The following is a 15738-nucleotide window of genomic DNA, read 5'->3' as shown; positions in this document are numbered from 1 at the left end:
CCCACTTGGGCTAAAACTTCCTTTTGCGCCACCCATGCATAACAATTGGCCTCTTGACCACTAGAACCAGATCCCCACAGGTGAATGAGCAGACTTTGACTGACCTGTCAAAGGCCCTTTTCATTCTTCCCTGGTTGAGTTCGAGGTTCTGGTGAGCCTCTAACCTCTTTCATCGAGTGCATCCAATTCTTGATATCGAAGTTTGACTCTCTCATCTTCGGTTAGTCCTTGATGTATAGCGACACGCAGCGAAGGGATTTGAATTTCAAGAGGTAAAAATGCTTCGCCCCCATATACTAGGGAATAAGGAGTGGAATCGATGGCATTTCGTGTGGTAGTGCGATAGCAAGGCTTCAAGGAGTTTCTCATGTCAGTTCTTCTTTGTCTTTGATACTTATTTCCTTAAAATGTTGCACAGGGTTTTATTGAACGCTTCAGTTAATCCGTTAGTTGAGTACCTCCACTCGAAACCGAACTGGTTAACTAAGCAATCAATGTGATGACTTCTAAACTGAGGGCCATTATCCGATATAATCCGGTCAGGAACTTCAAACTGATATATGATGTGATGGCGCACGAAGTTAGCCACTGTTACAACTAGAATAAAGACATGACCCATTGCTGAAGGAGGGTCAATAAGCCCTACAATGTCCATGCCCCATTGTGAAAAAGGCCATGATGCCACTGCAGGGTGTAGGGGTTCTAGAGGCTGGTGAAGAAGACTCGAGTGTATTTCGCACACCTGGCACTTGGCATAATTTAAAGAATCAGCAGTCATCGAAGGCCAATAATACCCTAATTTGTGTATCCGTTCATAGAGCTTCAAACTAGACTGGTATAGTCCACAAATGCCTGAGTGTACGTCTTCTAGCACCCTTTTTGCCTCTTGCGCGTCAACACATCTAAGAAGAATATCGTCAAATGACAGTCAAAAGAGAGCATCTCCTTCGAGGAGAGTAAACTTAGTAGACATTCGACACACGCTATTGCGCTCGGCAGATCTTTCGGGAGCCTACCATGTTTTAGGAAACTAGTGATGGGCTCTCTCCAACCTTCTACCTACTCGAGGTCTGAGCATATTGGGTCGAAGAACTTTGATTCCTGGTTTTGAACCTTAGCTCCTTGACTCCGTGCCATTTCTTGTTCAATCTTGATTACTTCTTTAACTGATGGAAGTACTATGAATGGATAAGGAGGGCACTCGGGGAAGAGATTTCTCTCATCATCCAGGTTTACCTCGGTTCTCAGTTCAATGTGTCTCCACTCTGCCACCCAGTCGTGGGTCCTGATGAGGATAATTGAATTGTAGCCCCGAGTTTTGCAAGTGCATTAGCCTGCGAGTTTAGCCTCCTGGGGATGTGACTCAAGGATACATCCTCAAACTGGGCTATATACGATTGTGCAGTATCGTGATAAGGTTTGAGAGTATCTTTTCTCACGTCATATATTCCTTTGAGCTGACAAATAACTAACTCAAAGTCTCCAAAGATCTTGAGATGTTCCCAGTCTAGATTGAAGGCTATCTCCAATCCAATTATAAGAGCCTAATATTCTGCCTCATTATGGGCACCGACTTCGGTGGGAGAAAAAGAAAGAGGCAATACTCCTCCTTTCGGAGACATAAATACTACTCCAGCACCTCCTTGATCAGATTGGAAAGCTCTGTCAAAGTACATTTCCCAATTGTGAGCAAGCTCTGAGCAGAATACTTCTTCATCAGGGAGATCACTTGATAAAGGAGATTCTACAGGTACAACCCCTTGATAAAGAAGCGATTGTAAAGGAGCTCTGTGCGCCCCTTGAAGAAGGATCACGAGTGGCTTAGGGGTCAGCTCGGGCTCGGGCAAGTGGTCTAGCCTTAGGAGGCCGAGAGCTGCGAGCAGGTGTTTGTAAGAGAACAGTTGGAAGCCTACCCCTTACAGGGTGTGCTAATGTGTGCTGAGGAGGAGGACGAGGGGGTCGTCTTCCGTGTACTTCGGTTGACACAGCGATGGCGTAGCCTCGAGTGGTGGGCTGTAAATACACAACGTACGCAAGACCTGGCCTTGGGAGGCCTGATCCTGAACGTTTGTAACATAAAAGTTGCCCCGAGGTGTGGCTTTAGTGGATGACCCATGAGCCTTATAGTGTGTGCCAGAGGTGGAGGCCCTTGGGTTTCCGCCTCGATGTGCCGAGCCTCTAAGGGTAGAGACTCATGGTGGTGCAAAAATGTGGGGGGTAGCCTTGCGGCCACCCAATGAGGCAATGGCAACTTCTTTGCCTTTTGCAACAAGGGACTGAGCAACCTTCCAACATACCTCGACAATACGACCGACAAGTGACTTGCAGAATGGCAGGGTGCATGATGTGTGCGGCAGTAGGTGTGTTACCGATGCAGGGTGGCTTGGTGGAAGTTCCACCAGAGCTAGGAGATAGGGAGTTAGGGACCTTTAAGTCCCTCCCCACACCAATCCATGTTAAGACCTGGGAACTAGACACTGGGTCTTTGTTCAAAAGGAATGTTGGGAATGAAATTCGAGGAAATTGCTCCCTGGGGACACTCGCGAAATGCGGGGATAAGAAAATCCCCGATTTGGATAAACGGTTTATAGACCCAGAAGCTATAAATATGAAATAAAGAAAATAAAAGGAGAAACTAATAAAACAAATACTATCCGACTAAGGGGTAATAAGTCCCTAGTGGAGTCGTCAAGCTGGTTAGGTGTCTCGATCTCGCCGTCCTGATCTAGATGATCTGGCGGCACTTATCTCGGGCTTCAAGAGAACCCGAGACTTGAGATCACTCTCTCGGGAACCTTGCTCAAAAATAAGGGCAGGTGTACCAACCGATGAAAGAGAAATTTAAGGCAAGTTCGAGACTTACTCGAGCTGGTTCGCATGGGCACCCTCTTAAATCACGAAGAAAGCCCCCCAGTCGTAGAACTGGTTCGAAATCACCTCCCTTGGCCTGTATTCTCATGTTTCTGCAATCACACACACATGGCAAATGTTACAAGACAAGTGGGTCAAGGGACCCCACCTTGCCTTTAGGTGAACGTACACAGATGTGCACATTCAAAAAGAAGAAGAGAAGGATGAGAGAATTAAGATTGGGATGAGAAGAATTTGACCAAGTGGTGAGACCGACATAATGACTAAACTAGTAGGTAACTGATCTGACGTGGCATTAAAATGGACTCAATAACTCATACCGGCTCAATAGAATTACTACTTGACTACAGTACCAATACCGACTAGCTTGACACAATGGTTAGTCTATCGTGACAGTAAAACGGACACAGTAACTCTAATCGATACAACGACGTTGCTGTTAAATGACAAGACTACCATGGAGTGCTAGTCTCAACCCTCCTTTTGATTAAACGAAAGAGTAAAAGAAAGACAAGAGAACAGAAAGAGATAGAGAATAGAAGATGGAAAAGATAAATAAGGAAAAGAAAAAGGAAGAGCGAGGTGAGAGAGAAATCAATGAAAGAAGAAGAAGAGACGAATAGAAAGAAAGGGAGAGAGAGAAAGAAGAAGAAGAGCATGAGAGGAGATAAGAGGGAAAAAAAAGAGGAAGAGAAAGAAAAGAGGGAAAAGCAAAGAGAAGAAGTAAGAGAGAGAAGGAAGAGGAAGGAAGACACAAATGACAATGAGATGGGGAGAGAGAAACTCAGACGGCAATGAGCTTCCGCCGTCTGTGGGATAAAGAAGAGCAGAGGGAGAACACAGGGGGCGATAGGCTTCCGCAAGCTGTGACAGAAGAAAGAGGAGAGAGAAAGAACACAAGCGGCGATAGGCTTCCATCGACTGTGACAGAAGGAAAAAGAGAGAGAAAGCACAGGCGACGATAGGCTTCCATCATCTGTGACAGAAGGGAAAGAGAATACAGGCAACGATAAGTTTCTGCTGTCTATGACAGAAGAAAAAGGAGAGAAAGCACAGGCGACGATAGGCTTCCGTTGTCTGTGGCAAAAGAACAAGGAGAGAGAAATAACACAGGCAACGATTGGTTTATGTCATCTGTGACGGAAGAAAAAGGAGAGAGAACACAAGCAGCGATAAGAGAGAGAAAACCCAGGCGACGATAGGTTTATGCCAGTTGTGACAGAAGAGAGGAGAGAGAAAAAGCACTGGCAGCGATAAGTTTACATCAGCTGTGACAGAAGAGAGGAAAGAGAATTTTGACGAAGGCCCGACCTGCAACTCAGACTATGACCCGACTCACTGTTCATGTCTCATAAGCAAGAAGACGTCGCGCCAAACAATAGGTCCGTCATACGTGAATGGAGAAAAGAGAGAAGTGTAGGGAAAGAGAAAAGTGATAAACCAGAGGATGAAGAGAGAGAGTGATAGAGATGAGGGAAGGAGAGGGAAAGAGAGAAAAAGAGAGAGAGATATAAATGACAAGAAAGAAGAAAGAAGAGAAAAAAATAGAAAAAGATGAGAGAGAAAAGAGGAGAGAGAAAGAGAGATAGAGATGAGAGAGAAAAGAAGAGAGAAAAAGAGATGAGAGAAAAGAAGAGAGAAGAGAGATATAGATGAGAAAGAAAAGAGGAGAGATAAAATTACTTTACCGAGGGTATCAGTCCTTTTTTTCTCTATCCTCTCTCTCTCTCCAAAACGCACCCACGAACTTAAGCAAGAATTGAAACTTTATTGATCAATCTCAAGAATGAACCAAGGGTCTTTTTACAATTAAGTTTATTATATTTATATAGAATTGGGCCCAACCATGGGTGTACGCTCCAAACTACCTAAATTGATGATAATTACAATTTAATTAATTTTAAAGAATTTCTAAAATTGGGTGCAAATGGACTGTTTTGCCCCTGCCTAACAATATATTAAATTTCAAAACAGTCCATGCTGCTGCCGTAGAACATGTGTGATCTTTCATGGATGATTAAGGGGTTGCTCCAGCGTTTGTTTTGTTGAAAGATGATTGCTTTCTTGTAGGGCTCGACGATTGATTTGATACCAACTTCGAGTCATGGATCGCATGTTTGGGTCACGATCATGCGACTCAAAATTTCGATGAATCTTAAAAACTTCGAATCGAAAGTGTGCTCACTCCTTGATGCTTTCTTTGATTTTTTCCATTGAATCACACTAAGCATGCCGTCACGATCGCGTGGCAACAAACGCAGCTCAATTTCGTGTCCAGACGAAGATTTTGTCGTATTGTGTTTTTTGCTGGAGTCTGAAAATCCGACGGCTGAAATTTACAGCCGCTTCGACACCTCCGTGTGGGAAATCCAATCATTCATCATACGCGAGGTTCGGACCACAGCTAGCCTCGAACCTTACGGACATAATGCAATTGGTTTCACGTCAATTGGGTATGCAAGCGTCGTGATTCGGTTGCTCGAGCGAGGCATTATGCTGCTGATTTTTCTATAACTTTCTTCATCGATCGGCAATTTCTCTCTAGTTTTTTTCCTTGCTTGGGTATCGTCACAGGTCGTGCCACATATCAAAACGCTCGTCTTAGTGAGACGAACACGCTTACCAAATTTGAGAGCGATCCGACTCAGAACAAGAGAGATACAGGCCTTTGAAGTTGCTGTTTGGGACTGTGCACATCAGCCTCCTTTAATGGAGATTGATGTAAGGGAGGCCGCATGGGAATAGCGTGCGGCCTACCCCTTTTTGGTCTTTTACCATAACTTTGTCCTGGAATGCCCGATTAAGCCGAAACTTGACCCATAAGGGTTTTCGACCATGCCGGATCCAATGACGGTGGTCTCATAACTGTTTGACGCACCGAGAATATAGCTCTAGTTACGGGGTCCGTTTCAGAGTATTAGAGGCCGATTTTTCTGAAATTGTTTCTGTGTCTGCACAGCCTTAAATATGTCGGATTGGGATGAAACCTGACAGGTGGCCTTTTGAAGTGCTTTAGAAAGATTCTAACCCATTCTAGGGCAATTATGAGAGTGTCAGGAATTTCACTGTATATTGAGGCTTCCTCTTTATTCCGCTTCAAGGACCAAGGTGCTGAAAAATATCTTCAAATAGACATGAATAAAATTGAGTGAAGATTTTAAAAAATTCAATGCAATTATTCATAAAGAAAACCCATGTATAACGAGTATGATCATCAATGAAGGTTACAAAGTAACGTGGCCCTCCTTTAGATGGAATAGATGCAGGACCCCACACATCACTATGAACAAGATCGAACATAAAAGGTAAAACATAAGTACTTCGAGAAAAATATAAAGCATGAGATTTAGGGACTTTGCAAGTTGCACAATGTTGGACATTAGTAAAAAATTTATTTCTTACAACATCAAGCACATTGCGGGAAAATAAAGATTGTAAACGCGAAGCAGAGATGTGACCAAGACGTTGCCATAGAGATTTATCATCAACATTAGAAACAGCATAGACATAAGAGGTTGGCATATGCAGATAGTCCAGGTAGTATAAATTTTCAACTTTACGCCCAGTCCCAATCAATTTTCTGACTGTCGATCATGTATGTAGCAAGAAGATGGAGAAAAAACAACATTACAGTTTGAACGAGTAATCTGGCAAACAGACAATAAATTCATGGTAAGAGAAGGAACATGATAAACATTAGAAACCCTTAATTCACCAGATGGGTCAGAGGTAAAAGATATGGAGCCCATGTTTTATATTTTCATAGTCGCTTCATCAACAGTATAGATAGTGTCAAAAAAAGACTTATAATCAATTAGGATTGACTCATTGGAGGTCCCTCCTCCCAAGGAATCAACTTCAAGCTCCCTCCTCCCAGGGAATCACACTTTGTCCGAATTGATTCTCTCATCTCTCTAAGACAAGCCAGTCGATCAGAATGTCAAAGCCAATTCCAATTCTGGGAGAGAATTTATTGGAGTTTGTGAATCAAGCAAATGAAAGGGATGAAAGTGCCACTTCGAAAGATCTACTTTAAAAGATCTACTGCAAAACCCATTCTATCCGTTGCAAACCACGGAAGAGCCTGAGACGAGTGACATTATTCATTGTTGTGTCATAGAGGTGCAAGAAGATGAACCCAGTTCATCTGATTCGCGGCCTCAAGGCTGTCACGACCAACTAAGGGAGATATGGTCGCAAGGCCATCACGAGCCCATTCGAATTGGGCAGTGGCCCTAAGGCCTTCAAGTGCCACGCTTACCAGCAATGCAGCCCCAAGGCCGTCAAGAGCCAATACTCACCCGATCTCCAAGACAGTCTCAAGTGCAATTGCAGCAAGCTGAGCCTTTGCTATGTGGATTGTTAAATCGAGGTGTTAAGAGAAACAGGATCACTCCCCTTTTTGAATCACTCAGTTCTGATGAACAAGCTGATGTGATGGTAGTAAGCTAAGAGGGTGAAGAACCTGAAAATCCAATGGCTCACTTCAATGATATTCTGAGCAATATTCTGGATAGGCTCAAAAAAGCTCGACCTATCAGGTATCTTCGCAGCAAGAGGCCAATTCTCCTCTCGCCCCCATTTCAAAGAAGAACAAAGGAGGCATCCACCTCCTCCTATGACCCAAACTCCAAGACCTCTAAATCCTCATGTCTTCCCTGATGGTCAGCCCAACATAGCTTCTCAATCTATTTCCTAATCGGTTACCCAAGAAGACATTCGAACCATGATCAATAGAAGTATCCAAGGCTTATAGACTTCAAAACCACAGGAAAATATTCATTATAAGAAGCCTTATCCGCCTTTTATTGATCAAATCCCCTTTCCCCTGGGTTACCAAAAGGGAAGATTGCCTGTCTTCGACGGCACCGACTCACCCCAGCAACATGTGGCACGCTTTGTGTCAGCATGTCAAGAGTCAGCTTCCGATCCCAGACTGCTCCTTCAACAGTTTGTGGAAACCCTGGTTGGGCCCTCTTTCAAATGGTACACACGGTTACCTCTAAATTCAGTTCATTCTTGGGAGGAAATGGAACATTTGTTCTGCAAACGTTTTTATGCGGTGGAACGAGAGGTTCAAGTCATAGAACTTCTCACAATGACTCAAGGAATGAATGAATCGGTAAATGAATAATCCAGAGATGGAGGGATCTCGTGGCGCATCATTGTGAACATCCCAGTTCAAACTCCTGGGCTAGCTAAACCAGCAACCTCACAAAATGTTACCAAGGCACCTTCTACTTCTCACAGTGTGAAGGAAGAAGAGAGAGGTCAATCGAGCAAGACTCTGAAGACAAAAGAGACCATGGAAGCATCACACATGGTTGCATTACAAGAGGAACAGCCTTGTAGCATTTCCATGGATAGGCTATCCCCTGATATGTTCCCCATCACCTTTGACATACTAATACAGCAAGAGACGATTGCACTCTGTTTACCTAAGAGGCCGAAACATTTTAAAGAGGAAGGTCAGGACTGATGATGGCAATACCACCAAATGAAGGGACATGATTTGTTCCACTGCTACGAGTTCCGAGTTATCTTGGATAAACTCACGAAGAATAGTGAAGTGTTCATAGATAACACGCCACATCCGCAGCAAAAAGTTACTCGGGAATTCGAGGCTTTGGTGTACAAGATAATGGAGCAAGTTCAAACTCTTAGCCATTACTCCTAAAGCTCACCAATTATGAGGAAGATGGACAATGAGCCGTCAAGCAATCAAGGGTTGAATGATGGAAAGGGAATGCTAGCACCCTATGCAGTGATTGAGACTACAACAGCTCAACACACTCAAAAGCATGCGTTCCAGAACCTGGGTATAGTGAGAAAAGAGCAAGGGTAACTAGGCATTCCAAAAGCGACAACCCGCAATGCCGCCCAGTTGCAGTGAAAAATAGGCAATCTACGACATTCTGAATGAGTGCAGGTAAAAAATCTAGTTCAAGAAAATATTATTCGCCTGGCCACATGGAACGTAGGAACGCTTACAAGAAAGAGTTGGAGTTATTGAATCTAGTGAGAAGAAGGAAAACATAGCTTGTCTGTAGAAAACTAAGTGGAAAGGAAAAAAAACTAAAGAAATAGATAAGTATACACTTTGGTACACAGGAAAGGAAATAATAGAAATGACATAAACATAATAATAGACAAAGATTTAAAATATAAAGTAGTTAATGTCAAAAGTGTAGATGAAAGGCTCCTATTAATTAAACTTGTATTAGGGGAAGATAAAATTAACATAATTAGTACTTCTACACCACAAGTTCTATAGAATAACTATGAAACCAACTTTACTTTATGGAACAGAATATTAGACGGTCAAGAAACAACATACTGATAGAATGAGTGTAGCTGAGATGAGGATGTTGAGATGGATGAATGACAAGACAAGAATGGATAGAATCTGAAATGGGTACTTTCAGGGAATTTAGGTACAACCCAATAAGCAATAAAATGATAGAAACTAGACTTAGATGGACTGGCTATGTGTGGCATAGATCCAGTACATTAGGAGGTACAGTGCGAGCTACTTCAAGTGCAAGGCTCTAAAAGAGCAAGAGATTGGCTCAAAAGGAAATAGTCGAAAGTAGTGAGAAAAGAAATTGAAACTTATGGCCTCATTTGACGGTATGACACTTAATAGAGAAAAATAGCATACCAAAGTTCGTGCAGATGACCCTAATTAGTTCAAAAAAAGCTCTGACAACGACAATGATGACTATCCAAAAAACATCATTTATAACTATTTTTTAGTATCTTTTGGTATTTTTTAAGGCCGGATTGTGTTTGATCCGGCCATTCCAACAATTTGGATCGATTTTTTGGATGCCCAACTAGGACGCCGATCCGGCTTTTTTAAACATTGTGTACAAATGGTAGTTCAATGTTAGAAATGTAGAATTTGGTAAGCGCACGAACTCCATTGTCCCAGCATGTACACTCAATTCCAGAAAAAACAATTTGGGTAATTTAGTTTCGGCAAAACATTATACCAAATATTAAAACACCGTATTCTTGAATAGCTTCATGTATTCAAAGGTAGCAATGCAGATATCAATGTTCGCAAAATCAAATCGGAAATGGGCTCAGAAGTGGCTTAACTGGCCTAAGTAGTAAACCAGACGATTCAACCTCGTTAACCGGGCAAGTCCGGGCGGTCAAAAAAGTGTTGAAAAAAATAAAACATTAACAAAAAAATATCTACAAAAACTTCAAAAACATATAAAGAATGATTAAAACAATACACATTCAAATAAAATTGAAAATTAATAAAATAATGAATTTTAACGAATTGATTTGTACCTAGAGGTATTTTTAAATTTTTTTGAAAAAGATGGAAAAATATAAAAGTGAGTATTAATGACCAAAATACTTTTTAATCTTTACCATAATGTAAAGAATATTAAAAAATACATTACTAATCAAATTCCTTATTTTTGGGAATTTATATACATTTGTTTTGAATTGCTTTTTTTAAATACCGGTTGATCAAAACAGCCCAAAATTGGAACCGGCCACATAACCAAGCGGCTAGCAGTTAGATCGATCAGTTTTACGAACAATGGCAAAGATAGCTCAACAACCTCAGCCTCTCTCTCTCTCTCCCTCTCTCTCTCTCTCTCTCTCTCTCTCTCTCTCTCTCTCTCTCTCTCTCTCTCTCGTAGGCACACACGGTATTTAGAGCGCAATATGGCTAAATTTAATACACTTGTTTTAAATGAAGCGAGTAATCAGTATAAAAAAAATCGAATCGAAACAGTTAACCAGACATGGCCCCAAAAGAAGTTCAATCGGCCTAACCAATAGATCAATTGGTTCAACCGTTCTAACCGAACAGTCAAAAACATGTTAAAATGAATACAAAAAAAATAAAATAAAAAAAACCCTAATAAAATATGAAAAATATATTTAAAGAATTATTAAACAAAGCACACTCAAATGAAGTTGAAATTAATGAAAAAATATATATTTTAAAGAATTAAAGATGGGAAAATGTAAAAATAAGTATAAATCGCCAAAACAATTTCCAATATTTGCCATAATGATGAAAAACATTTTTAAAAAATGTATTACAAGCAAAATTCCTTATTTTTTGGATTATATAATTTTTTAAAAAATACCGGGTCGGTCACCAAAACCAGCCGAAACCAGAACCAGCCAGTGGCCGGTTTCGATTGGCCGGCATCCAGAACCGGCCATTGGCCAGTTCCGATCTGACCGGGCAATTACCGGTGAGATCGCTCGATTTTTCCTTTAATGTTGGTAACCCAATGGAAGTTTCGAAATTTGCATCATCTCAAAATATTGTTTCTTTACCCGTGCCAAGCGCTTGTAACTGATAAGATATTAAATCATTTGTATTATTTTAATTTTGACATAAGAAGAACAATTTCGAAGATAATATATCAAAAATAATAATTCATCGGATTTTACAAACTGTTCATATTTTTTTATTCTATGCCAAGTAAGAATGATTATCATGTTGGCAGAGTAATTTGAATGAGCAAGTGGGAGCAAAGAGCCAAGTTGGAACAATAGAAAGTTCGAAGCCCAGGTCAAGCAAGCATGTACTAGCAAAATTAAGGAACCCTCTAAAGCATATGCTTTGATCAGTTGATGGCTATGTTCTTCCTTTGCAAAGGTTCCAGTCAAGCGGTTGATAGGCACTCAAAGCATCCATGTGCTTAACATATTTAAAATACCAGAGTCCTTAGTTAATGCTGAAAAGAAAAAAGACACTACAACCTAAAAAATGCTTACGAGTGGACTGAAAACTAAATGCTAAGAGATATAACATGTCATAAAACAGTAAGAAAAGACTTGAATAATTGGTGTCTAATACACCAGTTGACATTCCCTTGTTAAATAGCCTCCTAAATTGTGATGAATCCCAATGAAAAGTGTTTAACTTGGATTTATAAATTTAAAATGAATCTAGGAGCTAAAACAAGTAATCTGTGTGCAATACATTTCTTCTTGGAAATCAGTATGATGTCATTACGATACGCATGGTACAGAGGATAGAGCAAAACAACGAATAGAATATAAGAGTTAAAGAGAGGTCATCTCCAAAAGAAAAACAGAAGATCTATGGTGAGAAAGTTAGTGCTGAGAGAATAACTGGTTGCCATGTGGTTTCCTTCTCTCAGTGGATGTCCCCAACATAATCTTACATGTCCAAAAGTCAAAAAGATTTCTGAAGAAAGAAGCCCAAACCTTTCTTAAGGGTAAGTTATCATGCCACAGCAAAAAAACAGTGCTCCAAGGCCTTCATAATGGCGAGTTCAGCGCTTCTAAGCAAAAAAGATCCCCAACTTTCTGGTATGCTGCATTCATACAAATGAACTTTATCAAAATACACCTCACTTTTCAACAATTTAATGTTTTACCCTTTTTTCTACTATTCCCTTTCCAAACCATGCGTATTTTGATGGGCATTTTGAAATTAAATCAAAACATATGGGCACAATGTAATCTTAGATGTATTTTGACAAATTTCCCTTAACAAAATAAATATAAATAAACTAAAACCGTTGGGCCATTCAAAACCTAGGGTAGATATATTTCCTACTGTTTAAGAATTCACAATCAAAACAAGATCTATATGCTGTAGTCCACATTACCACATGGAATATGCAGCCATGAGGCTCATCACCATCCAATCAATAGGTTGGAAGGTGATGTAGAGAGAGCAAAACCCATCATCCATGCCATTCCATGTTCTGTAGAGTCTCACACTCGCCATCACCATCCAACTCATTGATTGGACAGTGATGGCCCTCATGAGAACCTACCCTTTTTAATTAATAATATCACAAACTCAATCAAACCAACGTAGATTACAATTAACACATTAATTCATCAACACATTACACATACTATTCTACAAATGCTAACACATCTAATTCTACAGTGAATAATTGGACCAGGAGATAATTCTGTAGGTTCCAAAAAAATCACAGGCATAAACCCCTGAATGTGAAAGTTGAATGGAATTGTTGGATCATTCTCACATGTTAAGGTCAAGATTCAAGGCGACCACTATAAATAAAATAGGAGTTCATGTTTAGGGCTGGTTATTAAGCACAAGAAACATTGTAGCGCATAGATCCATGACCGATTGACTGGTGAGGTTGCATATTTGATTGGTGAGGTTCCATATTAGCAGCATGGTTAATCATTCGACATAAGTTAAATGCCATACGCATCTTTTCCAGGCTTCCAGCTTAAAAGAGGCATGGCAATATTTTACTCTATATTTGGAGAAAAAAGATATCATTGTCAGGGACATGTGATCAACAATTGAAATATCAGCCCGCTGGATTTTATAGCAATTGGAAATTAGGAATTAGATTAGTTTGGCTTTTAAACTTCAGCATCTGAAAATTTGAAAATATAAGCCGGCAATTGATATGCACCATTTGGACTATCAATTGTGAATTCTGATCCAAAATTCTAAAAGGTGAAGTATACCTTGTTTCACAACCGTCACAAAGCCTTCAACATCTATTGTGGGATTGTGCATCTAAACACATAAATTTTTATTGCCTTTCATCAAACTCAAAATAGTAATAAAAAAATAAACCCAATTTTTAAAAAAATCAGAAAGTGAAATTTACAGTAAAAGTTATCAAATCATCTAGAATCCCTAAAGGGCATGCAACTCATATTTTTGAAGTTCAAGATATATGTGATATTATGTTATCTAAGTCCATCTACACTGGCCAACTATCGTCACCCTCAAAATTACCAAGTGAACAACATTTTTCAACATCGTTTTTCAACCTAACGAACTACAAATTAAAAATTTACACACAGGATTACTAAGAAGTTATAGTAAACAATCACCAATCATCTACGGCTCCTTCGCCTTCCTCCATGCTGGAACAGGGAAAGTAAGGCCGGCTCTCATAGCGACCTCCAAAATATCAACATCACCAAGACTGGTATCAGGTTTCTCAGAGCTCCAATTCTCAAGAATTTCAATAAGAGTCTTGGGGTAAACCCTGTCACCCTTACTCCTCTTCTCACCTTCGTCATAACCCATTTTCTCTCTCACCTCTGCAACCCACGGCGGTAACTTCCTTTTGCATCCTATTTCAACACCTTCATCACCCTTTGTACCACTACTATTACCATCTTTAGACCCAGTATCAGAAAACCTTCCTTTATCACTATCATCTTCAAAAATAGCACTTTTACTAGCAAGATTTTCAATCATGGATTTTGAAACCTTTAGCATTGCATTCCTCACCTTTTCATGTTGATCAGTTTTACAAGTAAAATCTGGAGACCTAGACTTGGATAATCCTAAATTCAGTAGGGAATGTACCAAATAGAGATCTTTCGATCTTGGGGTAATGAACCCTCGATCTCCATGACCAGGTCCCACAGATGAACTCTTGGTGCTAACACCTTTGCCTGACGAACCCTTCAAATTGAGTTTAGAAAGAGGCAACTCTCCACGTTCTATTACAGGTGCACCTTTAACAGAACCACTACCACACAAATCTCTCTGAGACCCTGGGACTAAGCTTTTAGATTTCAATGGAGAAGATTGCCTGGATATTTCACTAGGATTACCCATTAACACAGAATTATTAGGAAAAAGAGCCGTGGACTTACTAGACCCAGCAATTTCTCGATGTGTAGCACCAGAGCTCATGTCAAAGCTTACACCTTTTAGCAATGGATCACCAAAAACTCCTCTACAAGATAAATCCTTATGAAACCCCCCTGGCGTAACAGAGTTAGAGCCCAGAAAACCTAAAGCTCCATCCTTGAGCTTCGACCTTACAGCTTTTACAGGCTCTTTAAGAAGACTAGCACTCTGTGGATCGATTTCAGAAAATTCACAAGAACAGTCCTTGTCCGGAAGTTTCGAAACACCTGGATCAAGCTTCAACTGTGAATCCTTAGTAGATTTCACCCTCAAAATATGAGAACCAGAGCACAACTCGGAAGACTTAACACACTTACCCTTCCGATGTTCTTGTAAACATTCCTCATTGCCTATATCTTCTCTCCAAAGCTCATTTTCTTTGCTTTTAGGGCTCAAACCGTCAGAGCTTTCAGATATAGAGATCATCGATATTTTTGTGGGGCTCACTGTCGAATTCAGGGTTCCAGGTAGCTCGGATTCAGAAGCACCGCTTAAACAATTTGGTGATTCCTCTGTCCAACCGGAAATGTTCTTCAGGTTTTCCTCTTGTGAAAAGGAAACTCGACATTCTAGAGCAATTGCTTCAGAGGTATCCATGAAATCTTGAAAAGATTGGGTGATGAAATCGTGAAGAGATTGCGTAACTGGCTGAGATATCACTGTAAAAATGTGGGCTCAACGTCTAGGGTTTGTTTCAATGGGAGGAGCGACGAAAGGGTTCACCTCAATTCTCAGATTGGTCATCTTATATCCATAAAGTAACTCTTTTCAACATAACTTAATCAGAAGAAGCCATGAAGAAAATGCAGAAGGCCTGTAAATGCAGGAAGCTCGAAGGTTTGAAAAATGGGGTTTAGGGTTTTGAAGTAAGAATCCCTTCACCTTTCAAAATAAAAATGTATTTGAAGTAGCGGGTAAGCCGCGCGCATAAGCGAACCTTACACTTCCCTAACGTACGAGCGAATTTTTGCGACATAGATTTTTTAGATTATTTTAAAAAATGAGGTTTCTATAAGGCCGAGGCTTTATAAAAACAAAATAAAGCCTCACCTCAAATCCTCCTCCAAAAAGCACTTTGGGCAATGGAAATTTTTAGGATGGCTCTAAACTCAATTTCCAATACAAACAATGAAATTTGAAACTCAAAAATAGTACAGATCTTGTGGATCTTTAAACATTATTTTTAAGGTGAAATGGACGGT

At 40.3% G+C, this 15738-nt stretch overlaps 1 protein-coding gene across 1 annotated transcript; it reads right to left on the bottom strand.

Annotated features, from left to right (window-relative positions):
* Positions 1 to 11843: 11843 nt before the first annotated feature.
* LOC18446492 (uncharacterized) lies at positions 11844 to 15495 on the bottom strand. Its single transcript, XM_006856609.4, has 2 exons — positions 13723 to 15495; positions 11844 to 12200 (listed from the first exon to the last, which is right to left on the bottom strand). Exon 1 carries the CDS (start codon positions 15131 to 15133, stop codon positions 13730 to 13732), a length of 1404 nt encoding a protein of 467 aa, XP_006856671.1. The 5' UTR covers positions 15134 to 15495; the 3' UTR covers positions 11844 to 12200; positions 13723 to 13729.
* Between the last annotated feature and the right edge of the window lie 243 nt (positions 15496 to 15738).

This window comes from Amborella trichopoda, chromosome 4, assembly GCF_054954075.1.
Source record: "Amborella trichopoda isolate Santa Cruz 75 chromosome 4, AtrichopodaSantaCruz75HAP2 v2.0, whole genome shotgun sequence".
Classification (NCBI taxonomy): domain Eukaryota; kingdom Viridiplantae; phylum Streptophyta; class Magnoliopsida; order Amborellales; family Amborellaceae; genus Amborella; species Amborella trichopoda.
Note: the sequence above shows the minus strand (reverse complement) of the source record. Positions and strands in the feature narration are given on the sequence as shown.